The sequence below is a fragment of the Dipteris shenzhenensis genome, chromosome 15, assembly GCF_047967505.1.
Source record: "Dipteris shenzhenensis isolate YYH24624 ecotype China chromosome 15, Dip_SZ_1.0, whole genome shotgun sequence".
In the NCBI taxonomy this organism is placed as follows: domain Eukaryota; kingdom Viridiplantae; phylum Streptophyta; class Polypodiopsida; order Gleicheniales; family Dipteridaceae; genus Dipteris; species Dipteris shenzhenensis.
The window spans coordinates 38,507,151-38,525,615 of record NC_141610.1 but is presented as its reverse complement, the minus strand read 5'-3'; the positions used below and the strand labels follow the sequence as shown (position 1 = coordinate 38,525,615).

At 41.3% G+C, this 18,465-nt stretch overlaps 1 protein-coding gene across 1 annotated transcript; it reads right to left on the bottom strand.

Annotated features, from left to right (window-relative positions):
* Nucleotides 1–2,083: 2,083 nt before the first annotated feature.
* LOC147893778 (uncharacterized) lies at nt 2,084–3,389 on the bottom strand. The gene is made up of 4 exons (XM_087386356.1): nt 3,330–3,389; nt 3,118–3,221; nt 2,800–2,971; nt 2,084–2,701 (listed from the first exon to the last, which is right to left on the bottom strand). Exons 1-4 carry the CDS (start codon nt 3,387–3,389, stop codon nt 2,084–2,086), a joined length of 954 nt encoding a protein of 317 aa, XP_087242482.1.
* Nucleotides 3,390–18,465: the final 15,076 nt, after the last annotated feature.

Here is an 18,465-nt window from a genome sequence, read left to right as displayed (position 1 = left end):
CCTTTCTTCATGACTTGGGGCTCGGTTGCATGGTTATCCCTTATTGGGACCCATGTGTTTTATGAGGGTGAGCCTTCTTCTTGGGCACTCTCGGTCCACCAGTAGGTGATAGAGCCCTGCTCTCTTCAAGATGTACCACTTACTCCCTTTAGAGCTTCTCATGCTTCAGTGGACACCTCTTGGGAGATTTTGGCTAGCATTTCCTCTTGGCACATTTGGAGAGCCAGATGTACAGAGGCCTTGGATGGCACCCAGATACACCTATCACAGGTGTTCACGGGTATTTGGACTGACATAGTTCACACTTTGATAGCCATATGGGCTAGCATGCAGGGCCCTTCATGGGCAGCCTCTTCTAGGAGGACTGTATTTCTTTAAGTTTGGAGGAGTTCTTCCTTTTTCTTCGAGGTTTTACCGAGTTGAGATGGCACTATCAGCCCCAATCCTTTCTTTTTGGCTCTTGAGCTTTTCATGCATTGCATGGTGTATCTCGTATGGAGCTTGCTCTAACGGTTTTCTTTAATACTTAATAGAAGTCTCTTTTTGCAAAAAAAAAAAAACTTAGTGCTGTTTCCATGAGACAAGCCCATCCCCCCATTTGTAAAGGAATGAACTATGGTTAGGAGTGTACTTTATCTACAATATTTGGGTGCCTAAATTCATGAATAAGTTTTCTAACAAACACATCTCATTTTCCACTTTATTAGCATTACCTCCATAGGAGGGAGTACTTTAGTGGATATTTGATCGTCCCTTTGTTAATTTCCCACATGTATTCTTCTTCTTGCTTTTTGTAAAACAAATCTTAGCACCTAAAATTAGATATGCGCTTTGATCCAAATTTTTCTGGGTCTCCATGCTTGTTCTTCTTTGTTTTTTAGCATAGTGATCATAGATGACTAGTCATTATAAATCTCCCTAAAATCATCTTAGATAGAGGGAAGAGTTGAAGATCTTGCTTCTATCTTTGACACTATTGTTTGCAGCTACAAAGTTGGTAAGTCACACCTCAACAAATTCAATTTTCATCTATTTTTGATGGCTTGTGGAATTTCCTTACTGCCATTTGTAAACGTGATCCTTGGATTTTCTCTAATGATGGCATCTTGGTCCCTTCATAATTCAATGAGTACGTATATGCACATGTTAATACTATTGCAGTTACTGTTACAGATGCAAATACCGAATCTACTATTACAGATATAGATACTGATACGAATATTGTTACTGATACAAATATTGTTACATTTATAGATACCGATACTTTCATACTAAAATATGAATACTGTTACAAAATTCATTAATTTTTCTGCGTACTCCCATTCGTTCCCAATTAATATAAGGTCCTACTCGATTAATCTACCTCACCGCCTCTCTCCTTCCTCGCTTAATCTACTCTCCTATCGATTGATCTACCTCACTGCCTCTCTCCGGCCTCACTGACTCCCTCATCGCCCCTCTGATTCCTTCTTTCCACTCCTTTGATCCTTTCTTGGTCCCTCCCCCTCTCTTCCTCCTCCCCGCCTCTCTCCTCACTCTCCTCTCCCTTCCCCTCTCCACCCCCTCTTTATAGCCGCTCAAGAGCCTTGAAGCTTCTAGAACAAAGGTTCTAGAACGAACGTTCTGGAACTGCCACCACCGCCTTAATCTTTTGCCATCAACATTAGGTTAAATGGACTTTCAGCCCTCCACTCCCGTTCCTGTTAATACGAATGCCTGAATAAAGTTCATCGTGGGTGCCTCCTGGCACGGCATCATATATACTTGGTATTATATTCTTGGAAATACTCGAACAATATTTTGATTGCAAGAGCATTGAAAGTTGTTACAAACGATTGCTCATTCATAAAATCTACTTAGGCATATAGGCACAACGGAGGCCTACTTGACTTTGTGTACATAGCTCATGAATTACCATCCTAGATCCTATACTTTAAAACAAAATAAATCCACCCAACACCCAATAGGTAGCATTCTTATCTTGATTAAATTAACTCTAGCAACACATACAAAGACAAATTTTTGTATATGTGCCAATGAGCTAGGAGGTACTGTGCTCGAGCATTCATGCTCTCTTGTTTCCTTAGATTTGTATCTTTGAGGCTCCAAATCGTTCCTTCAGGGATTCATAGTCAGGCGGAATTCTTGAATGTCTTTGAGATGTAAATTTGGAATTTGATGAACCTTCGTCATTGTTTGGCGCACCCTTAGTCTTTGCAAGATCAAGAGCTGCTCGTGCTGCAATAGCTGCCCTAGAAGCATGCTCGATGGCTGCTTGCATTGCACTTGTGGAATCATTGTACTGTGGCATGCTTTTCCTCTTAAGATCAGTGTCGTATTTGCTCACAAACTGTGGGGGTTTAGACGCTTCAAGTTTTGTTAGTGTCTCATTGGCACTTGCTACTTTCATTCCTTCACTTTGAGAGGAAGGTTTTGACGAAGGCAAGGGCGAGGGCGACGAGGCCTTTTGTGAATGTTGCACTGTGCAATCTTCATGTAATTTGCTTGCCATTTGCTGCCCAATGACCAACGACTTAGAGCACAGAGGATTATGATGAAGCGTTTTCAGCAAAAATTTACAAGTGCTTACCAATGTTTCCTTTTTTTGTGGCTTCCAATTTATGTCGTAGTCAGAGGCTATGTCCAGCATTATCTTGATCCTTACCTCGTCTGGATCCAGTTTGGAGAAAGCGTGAAAAAGCTGTTATATAGTCATGAGAGATGCTGAATTAGATCAACTCGTTGGAAGGACAGAGTGCTTGTGTCGTGCATGGAGTCCCTATGGAGTCGGCACGGCACCTGCCCGCCTAGACCACAGTCCGCCCGTATTTCTGTCACCGCATCTGCAAAGTCTTTGCCAAACCTGTCTATGAAAAGTAGCTCCAGCTTGTGCAATTCGGACAGCTCACCGCACCTGTGTGCGGCGTACACCAGACCTGCGACTGCTTCTTTCAATTCGTTGGGGCACGTCCTGCAATGGAAAAATACTAACCACATTGGCTTTCTCTTAGCAATGTATATTCACACTGTTCAGACAAACCAAAGTGAACGACATGGAATCTTTGCACGTTTTTGGATACTGCATTGTCAAAAATTACCCAAACAGTCTGCACTTACCTTTCTCCTTTAAGAATGGGTAGCCGGCGAATTATATGCTCACAGTATCCTTGTATTAAATCGTAAGCAGTCAGCATATTCTTTTCTTTCAAAGCGAAGATGACCTGAAAACGCGAGCACCACATACAATTGGGATGCACGTAGTAAGCCCTGACTGCCATACAGTGCTGAATGAAAAGGAAATGAATTCAATGCTGCGAAAAGCTTTTTACCCTGGCTAAAGCTTTCTCCTCGTGTCCCAGACGGAGAAGTTCCGCAACATCGCTGCGCATCTGTAGATATTGGACCTCTTTCTTCCTTCTCAACAGTATACATCGGGAGATGGTTCGCCCCAGAAGGCACTTGCTGGCCCCTCGGAATACAGCAAACAAAGTCAGATATTATATAAGAACGCCGATGGAATTAGAGGACGAGGAAGCTCCGTTCCGGTTTCGTATTCCTTGCTATTGTAGCAGTGGAGCAAGCCAGAGCTGTATATAAATTTTTTTCATATTATGCGATGTGTACGCTGTGGTTGGAGGCTAAGAGAAGGCAAAAAACTCTCACGTGAAAAGGGGTGCAAGAAAAGAAATCTACCATTGTGCGGTGAAACCCCTGCGGATTCTTAAGCAGATGAGAAGCTTTTTGGCAAACATCTGAGGCGGGAAAACGCCAGGAGAACTGCGAATACTGCATGTAGAATGGAATGGCGATCAAGAGAAGCTCATGGCAGGACAAGTGAGGGTGTGTGGAACGTCGTTGCATGGTGGACGTGCCTTTTCATGCAGTTAACCTTGCCTTTCTCCCTTCACCGCTTATTAACGGTTTTCCGTTTGCCAATCCACGTGTCACGCACTCATTGTTTGAGACCACGTGTCACGCACACAAGAAATACATGCCTCTCTCTCATGCTCGCCCACGTAGGTAGGTCTTAAGTGAAGGCCAAGGGAAAATAGCCAATTTTTATTTTCAAAAATATTGATCCACATGCTATTTTAGCCCCTCCCCTCCCTCTCTCTCTCTCTCTCTCTCCCTCATCGCTATCAATTCATCATCACCGCCTCTTCCACTATTTGGATCTCGGGCAGGCCTTATGAATGATTTGTTATCTTGTGCCTTTGTCCATTATTAAGCTGGTCATATATTTCAGCAAATTGCTCATCTTCCGCATAGTAATTCTTCATTACATCCAACTCATTGTGATTAGCAATTGTCACAGCTAAAACTTGTGGCTTCCTGGACAAAGCATATGCAACCACATTCTTCTTGCCTTCAACATGAACAATCTGAAAATGAAACATTGACAAGAATTTTGCCCACCTTATGTGCTTCTCGGACAGCTTAGATTGTGTCAGAAAGTAGCGCAAAGATTGACGATCTGTCTGGACTGTAAAATTAGCATGTTGTTTTTTTGAAAAAGAATTGTTATGAAAATGATTTATGGAGACTTGCATGTCACATTTCTATGTGTCCACATTGCATTTTGTCATTGGTTTGCATTTGATTGGTTTTGGCTTTACATGTCTTAATTCTACATGTAGCCCTTTGTAGGATTCGGTGGAGCAACGAAGAGTTCAATTTGAATGTGCCACTGCAAGGCTGCGCCATGAGACGCAGACTATGCCAGCACTCTTGATTCTACATGCAACTATTTGCAAGATTCGGTGGAGTTAAAAGGAAGAATGGGACTTTAGCAGATAGTGCTAGAGCAATGTTTAGTGAAAAGCATATTCCGAATCAGTATTGGGTAGAAGGAATAGCCAATGTGAACTACTTGCTTAATTGGCTTCCGATCGAACTGATACAGGGTATGACTCCTTATGAAGCATTCACTGGATACAAGCCACACATTGGGAATCTCTGCATATTTGGTTACATAGCATATGCCCACATACATGATGATCATCACAAGAAATTGGATGCAAAGTCACACAAATGCATCATGCTTGGCTATAGTGAAGAAAGCAAAGCATACAAATTGTATGATCCCATCAACCACAAGGTCATTATCTCTAGAAATATAATCTTTGATGAGGAATCAGAATGGAAAACCTCAAACACACAGGAGATAGAAGCATTGACTTCATAGTCATCTTCAGAACAAGTTGATGAAGAAGAGTAAGAATTGCCAGCAACACCCCAAGCAGAGCCACAACAGCTCAGGTGGTCCACTAGGGAAAGCAGACCACCAGCCAGATTGACATATGCTCAAAAAGGCAAAGCAATTCAGGTTGAAACCACCAACTATGGTCTTATGACTACCATCATGGCTACAGAGGAGCCACTGTACTTCGAATAGACAGTAGACAAGCCAGAATGGCAAACTGATATGAATGAAGAAATGGATGCTTTAAATAAGAATTATACTTGGGAATTATGCGACCTTTCACTAGGAAAGAAGGCCATAGCAAGCAAATGGGTATACAAAGTGAAGTACAATCCAGATGGAAGTATTCAAATATATAAAGCCAGACTAGTTGCAAAAGGATTTGCATGGCAATATGGTCAAGATTATGATGAGACTTATGCTCTAGTAGCAAAGATGGATTCCATACGGTTCTTGATATCAGTAGCGATACTCAGCAGATGGAATGTGTATCAGCTCGATGTCAAGAATGCATTTCTCAATGGTTATCTAGATGAGGAAGTCTACATGCAACAACCAGTAGGTTATGTTGAACTAGGAAAGGAGAATAAGGTTTGCCATCTCAAGAAGAGTCTCTATGGATTAAAGCAAGCACCCAAAAAATTGGTACAAGAGAATCAACAAGTATTTTGCTGATCTGGGATACATGAAATCCAATGCATATCATACTCTCTACTACAGAATTCAAGGGGGAGGCATTACTATTGCACTTTTGTATGTAGACGATCTGATTGTGATAGGAAGCAAGGATAGCTTCATCAGAATCCTAAAACAAGATTTATCCATAGAGTTCAACATGAAAGATCTTGGACTTATGCACTATTGTCTTGGAATTGAGTTCTGGAGAGATTCAGATAGCACATTCATGAGTCAACTCAAGTATGTTGACAGCCTCTTGAAGAAGTTTCATATGGTAGATTGCAAGATTGCAGCCACTCCCATGGAACAGAGTTTGAAACTTACTAAAGATTCAGAAATTCCTACAATCAATGATAGGTACTATAGGTAGCTCATCTGATCTCTTATATATTTGACTATCACACGGCCAGATATTTGTTATGCAGTAAGCTCACTAGCACAGTTTATGGCAAATCCAAAATAGTCTCATTGGAATGCAGCCAAGAGACTCTTGAGGTACATTAGAGGTACAAGACAGTTTGGAATAGAATACAGAGGAAGTCATCCATGGTTGCATGGGATACTGTGCGACAATGACTATGCTAGAGATGATGAGACCAGGAGATTGACACAGGGATATGCATTTTTCCTTGGTCAAGGTACTATATCATGGTACTATATCATGGTTGTCAAACAAACAACCAACTGATTCTTTGTCTTCAACTGAAGTAGAATATAGAGCACTCACTACAGGTGCATGTGAGGCTATATGGCTCGGAAGACTATTGTCAGAAACATATTACTTTGATGAGTCAAAGCCAACAACAATATACTGTGATAATCAATCGACTCAAGCATTGGCCAAGAATCTAGTATAGCACTCGAGGACAAAGCACATTGATGTTAGAGAGCATTTTATCAGAGAAAGAGTGTTACTTGGTGACATCACATAGCAGCATTTTGATAGCAAAGATAATATTGTAGACATCTTTACCAAACCACTCGGTAAAGAGATTTTTGAGAAACACCGACTAGCTCTTGGTTTGATGCAGAAGAAGGACATTCCCATTAAAGGGGTGTGATGGAATGTAATGTTTAGTCCTTCGATTCCCCATAATTATCATCTTGAGGGAAGGCCTAGTTCATGATGTTGATCTTGAGGGAAGGTGTTAAGAGTTCATGCTCAACATCATGTGATCATATGTGCATAGCACTAACCCAATAGAGTTCTATAAAGGAAAGGGTTAGATGCCCTAACCCTAAATGGGTTTGTATTTATTCTACATTTTCAACTAAATCTAGTGTATAGTTACTCACATTTGTTCTCCATCATTGGCAGCTCAGCCCGTCTCCTACAGGCAATGTCCAATGACGCCCTCCAACTGCAAGTCTAAAGCCCTGCAACAACCGTGAACGGGCTCCTGATCCACTGCGCGCACGTCCTCTAAGGTAGTGGAAACATATACCAGCTTGGCATCTCACAGCACCATCGCGACGCAAGGCTCATAGCCCGCAATCGAACACGATGCCACAACAGTAAGGACTCCAGTGTCCAGCGCACAGTACGGGATACTCAACGCCCTGCAGCAATAGCCTCTACATGACTCTGACAAAATCCCGAGAGGACGAAATCTCTTTGATTCTATCAGAATCTTCACAAGATTTTGCCCTCCCTATCTCCAACACGTGGCAGATAAGGGGCTATCCTTATCCCTTGATTGACCACACATTTGGTTAGAAGTTTGACACATATAGCATCATCTCATTTGATACCTCAGCAACTGCCAGATCAGCAGCCTCGTGAGATTGCCACGTCAGCACCCTTATATTATCTACCACATCATTTGCCACGATGGTAGCCACATCATCTGGCCATGTCATCACAGCCACATCAACTACCATGTCAGCATAGCCATGTCACCTATGCCACATCATTTGCCATGTCATTTGCTGACATCATCATCAGTGCCACCTCAATAGTCCAGTCAGCATTGACCTCTGCAGGCACACATAGTGCTCCACAGTCACTTCATGTGACCACTCCTACCACCTCAGCACAGGGCTTCTCAGGCACACCTCTTGCTAGGCGCCACATCACACTGCATGTGACCCACAGTGACACATCATCATTGAGCACCATTTGCACTCCTCCACTTAGATCAAGTCGTATCTCTTGATCCAGGAAGAATTTGAGGGCGCTCCAAAAAGGAAAGTTGCTCATTTTTTTGTACTCTACATGCTCGTCACATCATGCACACATTTTGGCACAAGTTACACTCACATTTTAGCCTCGAGGTCAAAACCACTTCCTTCACGCACATTCGCCTCTACATCGACGCATCTGACCCAGCACTTAAAAAGAAAAAAAGAAAAGGAATTATTTGCTATTCTTTCATCGATCGATGGTTGGTATAGATCTAGATCAGAGAAGACTAGATCGCCATAGAGGGGACACTTTGAATTTTCCCAAGTTGCCAATCTAAGCCCTGCCCCAAATTCTCGACTAGTATCTAGTCCATACGCTCACATACGGTTTCACATCATTACATTACCTGAAACCTTACATTCATCAGTTCAGTGAGCAGACTTCAGAGAGCACAGAGGCATTGCAGATTGTTTCAGTGGGCAGATAGCATTTGATTTCACACACACATGCCACCATTATAAAGCCTATTCGGCTATCTCACGGCATTGTGCACATCATTTCAGCCTTGTAAAGCCTCTTGGCTATTCTCGGCATCATTGCCACAAGCCTTGTAATACATATTAGATTTTATATATTGCACTTTTATCTTCATTGACAGTTTAGAGATTTCACTTGGCATAGTCAATGTATTTGCAATTGATTCATACAGAGATTTTCATGACACTTTTGAGTACATTTCTTGCACCATGTTGACTAGCAACCTCAATTTGGAGGCATCTGCTAAGTTAGACAACTCCAATTACGATACATGGAAATACCAAATGGAGACCATTCTTGTACTTCAGGACAAATGGGAGTATGTCGACGGGTCTACAACTAGACCATTGGACAATCCAGCCACAAGTAGATGCTCAGCTCTCTATGAGTCCAAGAGCACATCCAGGATTCTCACTTGAGACACCAAATCAACCAGAGTTTCTGCAATAGCAGCGAAACCGGTCATGCTTATGTACTCCGCATAAAAGACTACAACAATCAACTTGTAGTAGCAGAAGAGACTATGAACCCTGCAAAAATGGTTCAAGTCATCCTAAATGGACTAGGAGAGGGATACGAAAATCTAGTCCATAGTATTGCCATCCAACAGCAAATTTCGACACTGGAAGAACTTCAGTTAGTTCTACTTGGTGAAGAACTCAGGACTCAGGCCATTCAAGCACATAAAGGTCATTTTAATGATCAAGCATACACAGCTTCAGACAAAAGTAGAGGTAGAGGCAAAGGCAGAGGTAGATCATATCAGAAAAGTGGTCATCATCAGCAAAAAAATCAAAGTTAGCATCAACATCAGCATCAACATCATCCTCAGCAACATTAGAATTAGCAAAGAGGAAATCATTCCAATCGAGGAAGATTCCAAGGACGAGGGAATGCATCCACCAATGTGTCGAACATTCAGTGCAACTACTGTCATAAGTTTGGACACTATGAAAGAGATTGCTACAAGAAGCAGTACGACCAAGGCAGTCAATCCAACAGTAATCGAGGGAATTCCCGAGGCAGAGGAAATCATTGTGGTGGACATTCTAGTCACAGTCATTTTGCAAATGAACATGGAAATATGTTTCTTGCAAGCGAGGAATTGCATCAAACTAATATAGTGTACTCAGACATACTCAGACACTGATTTCAGTCCCAAAGAGGATTTCAGCTATGAAGTCAACCAAGTGGAACAGGATCCTTGGTACATTAACAACGGTGCATCATCTCACATGACAAATCATCAAGAATGGTTCACAGAAATGAAGACATTAGAAGGACAGAAAGATGTCATCTACATAGCAGACAATACACTGAATCCAGTTCAAGGGACAAGCATTATCCCTATGAACAATTTCACTGGTACGAAAGGATTAGTGAAAGATGTGCTCTATGTTCTGAAGCTCAGCAAGAGTCTTTTGTCCGTAGATCAAATGACAAAACACAATTACAAATTCATCTTCGATAATGATGAATGCACTATCAGAGATAAATCCAAAAGATGTCAGCTAGTAGCAAAAGGTGTCAAGGATGGACGCTTATACCGAATGCTAGCTATAGTACCAGATAAGCATGCCCTGCCAGCTCAACCACAATAGATTCCACTATCTGCAAAATGGCACAAGAGATATGGTCATGTCAACTTCAAGTACTTGTTAGATCTCAGGAATCAGAATATGGCAATTGGGATTCCGAAGCTACAGGTTCTTGGAAAAGTTTGCAAAGCGTGTGACTTTGGCAAACAAAAGCGAACCAACTTTGTTAGAAGTACCTCTCGTGCATGAGGTATTCTTGATTTGATACATACAAATGTATGGGGCTATGCCCAGACCCGCAGCATCAATGGTTCACTTTACTACTTGACTTTCATCGATGACTACAGCATATATTATTGGGTCTACTTTCTGAAAGAGAAATTTGAAGTGTTTTCTAGATTTCAAGAATTCAAAGCCATGGTAGAAAACCAGACAGGCAGAAAGATCAAGGTCATGAGATCAGATAGAGGAGGTGAATACATGTCTTCAACATCCATGAAATTTTGCAGAAATCATGGCATTCGAAGATAATTCACATGTGCAGATACTCCTCAGCAGAATGCAAGAGCTGAAAGGAAGAATGGGACTTTAGCAGACAGTGCTAGTGCAATGCTTAGTGAAAAGCATCTTTCGAATTAGTATTGGGCAGAAGCAATAGCTATAGCAAACTACTTGCTTAATCGGCTTCCTACCGAACCAATACAGGGTATGACTCGTTATGAAGCATTCACTGGACACAAGCCACACATTGGGCATCTCCACATATTTGGTTGCATAGCATATGCTCACATACATGATGATCATCACAGGAAATTGGATGCGAAGTCATGCAAATGCATCATGGTTGGCTTCAGTGAAGAAAGCAAAGCATGCAAATTGCATGATCCCATCAACCGCAAAGTCATTATCTCTAGAGATGTAATCTTTGACGAGGAATCAGAATGGAAAACCTCACCTACATAGGAAATAGAAGCATCGACTTCACAGTCATCTACATAACAGGTTGATGAAGAAGAGCAAGAAATGCCATTAGCACCCCAAGCAGAGCCACATCAGCTTAGACGGTCTACTAGGGAATGCAGACCTCTAGCCAGATTGACATATGCTTAGAAAGGCAAAGCAATTCAAGTGGAAACCACAATCTATGATCTTATGACTACCATCATGGCTACAGAAGAGCCAGTGTACTTCGAAGACGTAGTAGACAAGCCAGAATGGCAAACTACTATGAATGAAGAAATGGATGCTTTGTATAAGAATAATACTTGGGAATTATGCAACCTTCCACCAGGAAAGAAGGCCATATTAAACAAATGGGTGTACAAAGTGAAGTACAATCTAGATGGCAATATTCATAGATACAAAGCCAGACTAGTTGCAAAAGGATTTGCACAACAATATGGTCAAGACTATGATGAGACTTATGCTCCAGTAGCAGAGATGGATTCCATACGGTTCTTGATATCACTAGCGACACTCAGTAGATGGAATGTGTATCAGCTCGATGTCAAGAATGCATTTCTCAATGGTTACCTAGATGAGGAAGTCTACATGCAACAACCAGTAGGTTATGTTGAACTAGGAAAGGAGAATAAGTTTTGCCATCTCAAGAAAAGTCTCTACGGCTTAAAACAAGCACCCAGAAGTTGGTACAATAGAATCGACAAGTATTTTGCTGACCTAGGATACATGAAGTCCAATGCAGATCGTACTCTCTACATTATTATTGCACTTTTGTACATAGATGATCTGATTGTGATAGGAAGCAAGGATAGCTTCATCAAAAAACTGAAACAAGACTTATCTGTAGAGTTTGACATGAAATATCTTGGACTTATGCACTATTGTCTTGGAATTGAGTTCTAGAGAGATTCAGATAGCACATTCATGAGTTAGCTCAAGTATGTTGACAGTCTCCTGAAGAAGTTTCATATGGCAGATTGCAAGATTGCAGCCACTCCCATGGAAAAGAGTTTGAAACTTACTAAAGATTCGAAAGCCTACAGTCAATGACAGATACTATAGGCAGCTCATTGGATCTCTTATATATCTGACAATCACGTGGCTAGATATTTGTTATGCAGTAAGCTCACTAGCACAGTTTATGGCAAATCCAAAACAGTCTCACTGGAATGCAGCCAAAAGAGTCTTGAGATACATAAGAGGTACAAGACAGTTTGGGATAGAATACAGAGGAAGTCATCCATGGTTGCATGGATACTATGACAGTGACTATGTCGGAGATCATGAGACCAGGAGATCAACACAAGGATATGCATTTTTCCTTGGTCAAGGTCCTATATCATAGTTGTCAAACAAACAGCCAACTATTTCTTTGTCTTCGACTGATGAAGCAGAATATAGAGCACTCACTACAGGTGCATGTGAGGCTATATGGCTCAGAAGACTATTGTCAGAAACAAATTACTTTGATGAGTCAAAGCCAACAACAATATACTGTGATAACCAATCGGCTCAAGCATTGGCCAAAAATCTAGTATATCACTCCACGACAAAGCACATTGATGTCAGAGAGCACTTCATGAGAGAAAGAGTGTTACTTGGTGACATCACACTGCAGCATTGTGATAGCAAAGAGAATGTTGCAGACATCTTTACCAAACCACTCGGTAAAGAGCTTTTCGAGAAACACCGATTAGCTCTTGGTTTGATGCATAGGAAGGACATTCCCATTAGAGGGGTGTGATGGAATGTAATGCTCAGTCCTTCCCAAGAATCATCATCTTGAGGGAAGGCCTACTTCATGATGTTGATCTTGAGGGAAAGTGTTGAGAGTTCATGCTCAACATCATGTGATCATGTGTGCATAGCACCATCACATGATCATATGTGCATAGCACTAACCTTATAGAGTGCTATAAAGGAAAGGGTTAGATCCCCTAACCCTAACCCTAAATGGGTTTGTATATATTCTATTTTTTCAACTAAATCTAGTGTACAGTTAGTCATTTGTGGTGTGCTCTATAGTTGTGCCCTCTCTCCGCATCTCCACTCTTCTCCTCTCCCCTCTTCATATTTTGTCAAATGGCAAGTGCATGAGATGTCTTCCAGAGGAGGAAGATGTCTTCCACCTCTTTGTTGCTTGTCCCATTGCTAGAAAGGTTTGGAAAACAGTACAATATGAAATAGGAGAGCCCATTAATTGGAAAGCCATTCTGTTAGGGGAATCATCAAAGACAAAGCAGGAGATATGGGCTCCCATCATAGCACATGGACTATGGCTATTTGGATAGCCAGAAACAATTTTTAGTTTAACTAACTTGATTTCATGCTAATATACTTTTCCTCAATTGGATGCACAAGAACAAAGGAAAATTGCAGAGCTAATAACTCAATTCAGATCTAATGCTGCCCTGTTTAATGCTGATATTCAAGACCATGTACAAAGATGCTTTGGGATCAACACAACTCCCTTTAAAATCCCTACTGACTTTACTTGATTTTTTAAGAAGTTCCAAGCTCCAACTTTGAAGAAGGAATCAATTTCCCTTAGTGAAGCTCATTCTACTACCTCAGATGACTCTAATAATACTGGTGACTCATCTGATATGGATTTTAGCTACTCTGACTACTCTACTTATGATGATATAGAGGAACCCTCCTTTTAAGTCCGCTGTTGTGATAAGCTCAGAAGTTTCCAAGTTCTTGAATATCCATCAGAAGTGTTTTGCTAATGTAACTTCTCCCCATGGGGGCTAGCTTTTCTACTCTAAAGACTATGTATTGATCATATCTTTGTTGATATTTTATATATTACAAACTTTTTATGCCTTAAAAAAAAAAAACCCAGCAACTTTTGTGTGTAGCAGCCAATAGAGGTCATTTTTTTGGGAGCGGTGCTTTGAAACCATGCCCACTTGGGGGTGCACTCAATCCATGATGGCCTAAAAGAGAAGGTTCTCTCAATCCATGTGAACCCATGGGAGTTCTTAATTCTTGTGTATTAGAGCCAAATCTTTTAGCTTCAACATGGGAAGATCCCTTTCCTTTTGACTTTGAAGAACCTCTTGGTTTGATTGGTGATGTTCCATTATCTTCTTCATAACCCTTCTCTGTATGCTTCTCAAAGTCACTATTGGAAGTTGATACCTCCATCTCCTCGCTTATTTCATCAACCTCCACAATTTGATTTGTCAAGTGATAAATAAGATCCTGGACACACAAAACAAAATTGAATCTCTCATAGAATTCAAAAGAAATTACATAAACATAGAAAATTAGAAATAACTTATGGATAGTAACTAACCTTCCCTTCCTCTTTGATTTGTTTCAATTGTTCCGCTATAGCGGGCGGAGTAATAGCTTTCAAAGAGAACTTCTTTTCCATAACAATAAAAACAATAGGTTTCTTATTGTTATCAATCCCAAGCATTTCAACACTTTCCTCATTGAACTCACTTGTTGCGATATCTTTAATATTTATTATTGGCTTAGACAACTGATCTTCTAGTGGGAAGTGTCTTTGGAAGCAACAAAGTCATCTCTTCCATATCAGTGTCAACTTTGATGGTCCATTTTGAATCAATGTTATTGTGTACTTCCACTATGTCCCATAATTTTCAAATTTGCAACAAACCTTCATCAAATGGAATGGGAACATCATAAATCTGTTGAAGCTGTTGCACCTTAAGACTTGGATCCTTGGCACTTTTCTTTGGTTCCTTGGTGCCTTTTTTTTCCACCCTTATCTTTTGGATCCTAGTGGAAGCATCCTTCGATGTGGGCTTTCCAAAGACACGGATTTCTTCGAAAGTTTGTTTGTTTGACATGATACCTACAAAAGACATAAACAATGTCAAAATATTATGATATCATGGAGAGAATATCTCAAGTTCAACAAAACAAAAACTAGTACAACAAGCTTCATGGTTTTTAAAAAGACTTTGAGCTTCTAACATATACATTCTTCATGGAAAAAGATGTCAACATGTTTATTATTGAAACATGATCTTGGACTACAGAATAAAAAACAAAAAAGCATGAAAAGTAACAACACTACAATGCAAAAACTACAAAATTATGGCCAAATCACCTCTCTCTCTCTCAAATTTAATTTAAAAACACTAAAAAGCAACTCCATAATTCGAAGAGAAAAATTTGCTTTTCAATACAGAGCGACTAAAAAATGAAAAAATTTCACAAAAAAACCCTCTCCCTCTCTCCAACTATCCCTCTCTCCCTCTCCCTAGTTCTCTCTCTCTCTCTCTCTCTCTCTCTCTCTCTCTCTCTCTCTCTCTCTCTCTCCCTCTCCCTCCCTCTCCATCTCTCTCTCTCGATCTCTCTCTCTCTCCCTCAAACCCTCTCTCTCCCCCCCCCCTCTCTCTCTCTCTCTCTCTCTCTCTTTCTCTTTCTCCCTATTTCTCTCTCTCTCTCTCTCTCTCTCTCCTCTCTCAATATTTCTCTCTCTCTCTCTCTCCCTCTCCCTCCCTCTCCATCTCTCTCTCTCGATCTCTCTCTCTCTCCCTCAAACCCTCTCTCTCCCCCCCCCCCCCTCTCTCTCTCTCTCTCTCTCTTTCTCTTTCTCCCTATTTCTCTCTCTCTCTCTCTCTCTCTCTCCCCTCTCAATATTTCTCTCTCTCTCTCTCTCTCTCTCTCTCTCTCTCTCCCTCCCTCTCTATCTCTTTCTCCCTATTTCTCTCTAACTCTCTCTCTCCTTCTCTCCCTCTCTCCCTAACTCTCTCTCTCTCCTTCTCTCCCTCTCTTCCTATCTCTCCCTCTCCCTCTCTCCCTAACTCTCTCACTCCTTCTCTCCCTATCTCTCCCTCTCCTCCTGCTAATTCTCTCTCCTCTCCCTCGACTAAATCCCATCGATGATATCATCGACTAGGAAATCGCCCAATCGATGATATCATCGATGGGATAGAAGCCCATCGATGGTAGCATCAACCAGGCAAGCACCTAATCGATGATATCATTGACTAGGCAAGCACCCTGTCAATGATATCATCAATGGGTTACTAGCCCATTGATGATATCATCGACCGAGCAAGTGCCCTGTGAATGATGATATCATCGATCCGGTTGCTTGCATGTTGATTGGGTAGCACGTGTGGTGGAAGGCGAGGCGAATTAGTGGGGGAGCGTGCGTGGAAAAAGAAGATGGCGAGGCGAATCAGCGGGGGAGCATGGGGAAGACGAAGTTGGTGAGGCTCCCTTCAAGCCAAAAAAAAATTAAACAAATGCATGACGAGATGGAGAGCTTACTGGCAAAGCTAGAGAGCTGAGAGGGGTAGATGGTAGAGGGAGAGATGGAGAGGTTAGAGGACCTAAACAAGAAGGGATTGGGGTAGAATATAGAGTAATTTATTTTTAGAAATGTTTCTATCCTATTTTTAGTAAATAGGATAGACTAGCAATCAAAATAATGTGTTTTCAAAAAAGCAAACATAAAGTACTTTAAATCATATTCAAGCACACCACCCCCATTTTCAAAATACGGTAAATTATATTGAAGCACGTCGTAAAGTTTGATTTCATGACTGAATTAAAAACACAAAACACTTAACCATAAGAAAACTACACAGGGCCTGGTAATGAACTCTTGGGCATATTCTGGAAATAATGAGAAACAAATGTGGGAATCTCATGTTCATAGAGAAAATTTTCTATTTTTAGAAATGTCTCTATGCTCAAAACCCTAATCGTAACCTTGACTTTTGTGGTCGGGCATATAATTTCCACCTTTCATTGTTGCATGGCACTTTTTGGGCATCCCCTTTGAAGCTTGCCAAAGTTCTGCATGGGAGGTTCGTTTGGCACTACATCTATCTCAATTTCTTCTTCTCATAGTTCCAAGGGCACTTCCTTTGCTACATTGGATGTATCTTGTACTAGTGGTGGAGCCTATTTTGCCACCTTGGATGTGTCTCCTACTCCTTCACCTAAGCATGATGGTGGACATTGAAGCCCAGGTACTCAAATACATGGACCTGATATTCCCATTGAAGAGAATAAAATAATAGATGTTGAAGCAAGCACGAGAGGTCAACAAGTGTTGTCAGGTATGTGTCCATGTCTAAGTTCATTCAATGGCTCTCTTTGTTTTGTTTTTGAAGCTAGAAATTATTTCTTACACGGGACATCTAATCCATATGGATCTCAATGACTATCTCGGCTATCACAAAAGGGGAAGCAGAATTCAATCTCATCTATTGAGGAGAGACTAAAGGGAAGACCAATGAATGTGGACCTCAAAAAGTCTAGCTACACAAGAGGGAGAGCTCACATAATGCCAGACACTACACATCTAAAAGAGACCTGCAATACTCTTTGTTGTAGCAGAATGTGCTCGGTCACTTTTGGGGTTGCAAAATTAAGGGTGTTACGGCAAAAAGAGTTCCTAAGGATTTGAAAGAGGAGAACTTCATCACATATCACGTGATTGGATGCATGATCTACCATGGTGAATTAATCCCCAAGGTTTATCTAACGACACCAAATGTAAGAAATGATCCTAATCTCACAGTTTCCGTTCTTAATGATGCATTGAGGAATCTTACACAACCTCTTCCAAAAGTGTTGTATGTCCAACTTGATAACACATCGAGATAGAACAAGAATCAAATTGTGTTGGTATACCTTTGGATGCTTGTGGAGAAAGGCATATTTCTGAAAGTGAAATTAGAATTCCTTATGGTGGATCACACACATGACCATATTGATTAGATGTTTAGCCGGTTCTTAGTAAAGCTGAGAAGGAAAGAAGCATGGGATGGGGATGCAATGATTCGCATTTTACAGGAAGCATATGTGCCAAAATCGATAATTGCAAACATGGAAAAAACAATAGATTTCAAATTCTTTGTGTTTGGTAACAACAAGCGAATTGATCGATGTATTAAGAAGCTCAACGAGTTAAGCTTTCAACACCAATTTCAAATGAAGAAAGATCAAGAAGGCACAACGTAGTTGTGGGGGAAGTTCTATTCCACATCACTGACTTGGGTTCCATTCAAAGGCTTGAAGTTCTTGAAGTGTGTTCTAGAGCGTGAGTTGTATGTGGCACCCTTACAACCTTTACAATCAGTGAGGGAGCTACAACGAGCCATGAAGGAGGGGAGAGATGTAAACCCTATAAGTTCAGTCAATGAGATTAGAGAAACAATTCAGCATGCTGCAACGTATTTTCAAGATGTGGTGTTGAACGATTCAACCAACCAGGCGGTGCCTACTCAACGAACGATGCCTGCCAACTTGGCGATGCTCGCCCGATGCTCACCTACCTTAGCCACACCTCCACCCAGTCTCCCTCACCCACGCCTCCCTTACCCACGTCTCGCTCCTAAGCAATCTCTCCTTCAAACACTCCCCCTCCTTCGGCAACCCACCCCCTCCTACATTCTTCCCCCCCCTCTCGGCCGCCG

Excerpts from the sequence above, each read along its gene's own strand:
- LOC147893778 (XM_087386356.1), bottom strand. The coding sequence starts at position 3,389 with ATGCGCAGCGATGTTGCGGAACTTCTCCGTCTGGGACACGAGGAGAAA. Across the intron at positions 3,222-3,329 it reads AGGAGAAAGCTTTAGCCAGG|GTCATCTTCGCTTTGAAAGA; the intron begins GTAAAAAGCTTT and ends TCGCGTTTTCAG. Across the intron at positions 2,972-3,117 it reads CCCATTCTTAAAGGAGAAAG|GACGTGCCCCAACGAATTGA; the intron begins GTAAGTGCAGAC and ends TTTCCATTGCAG.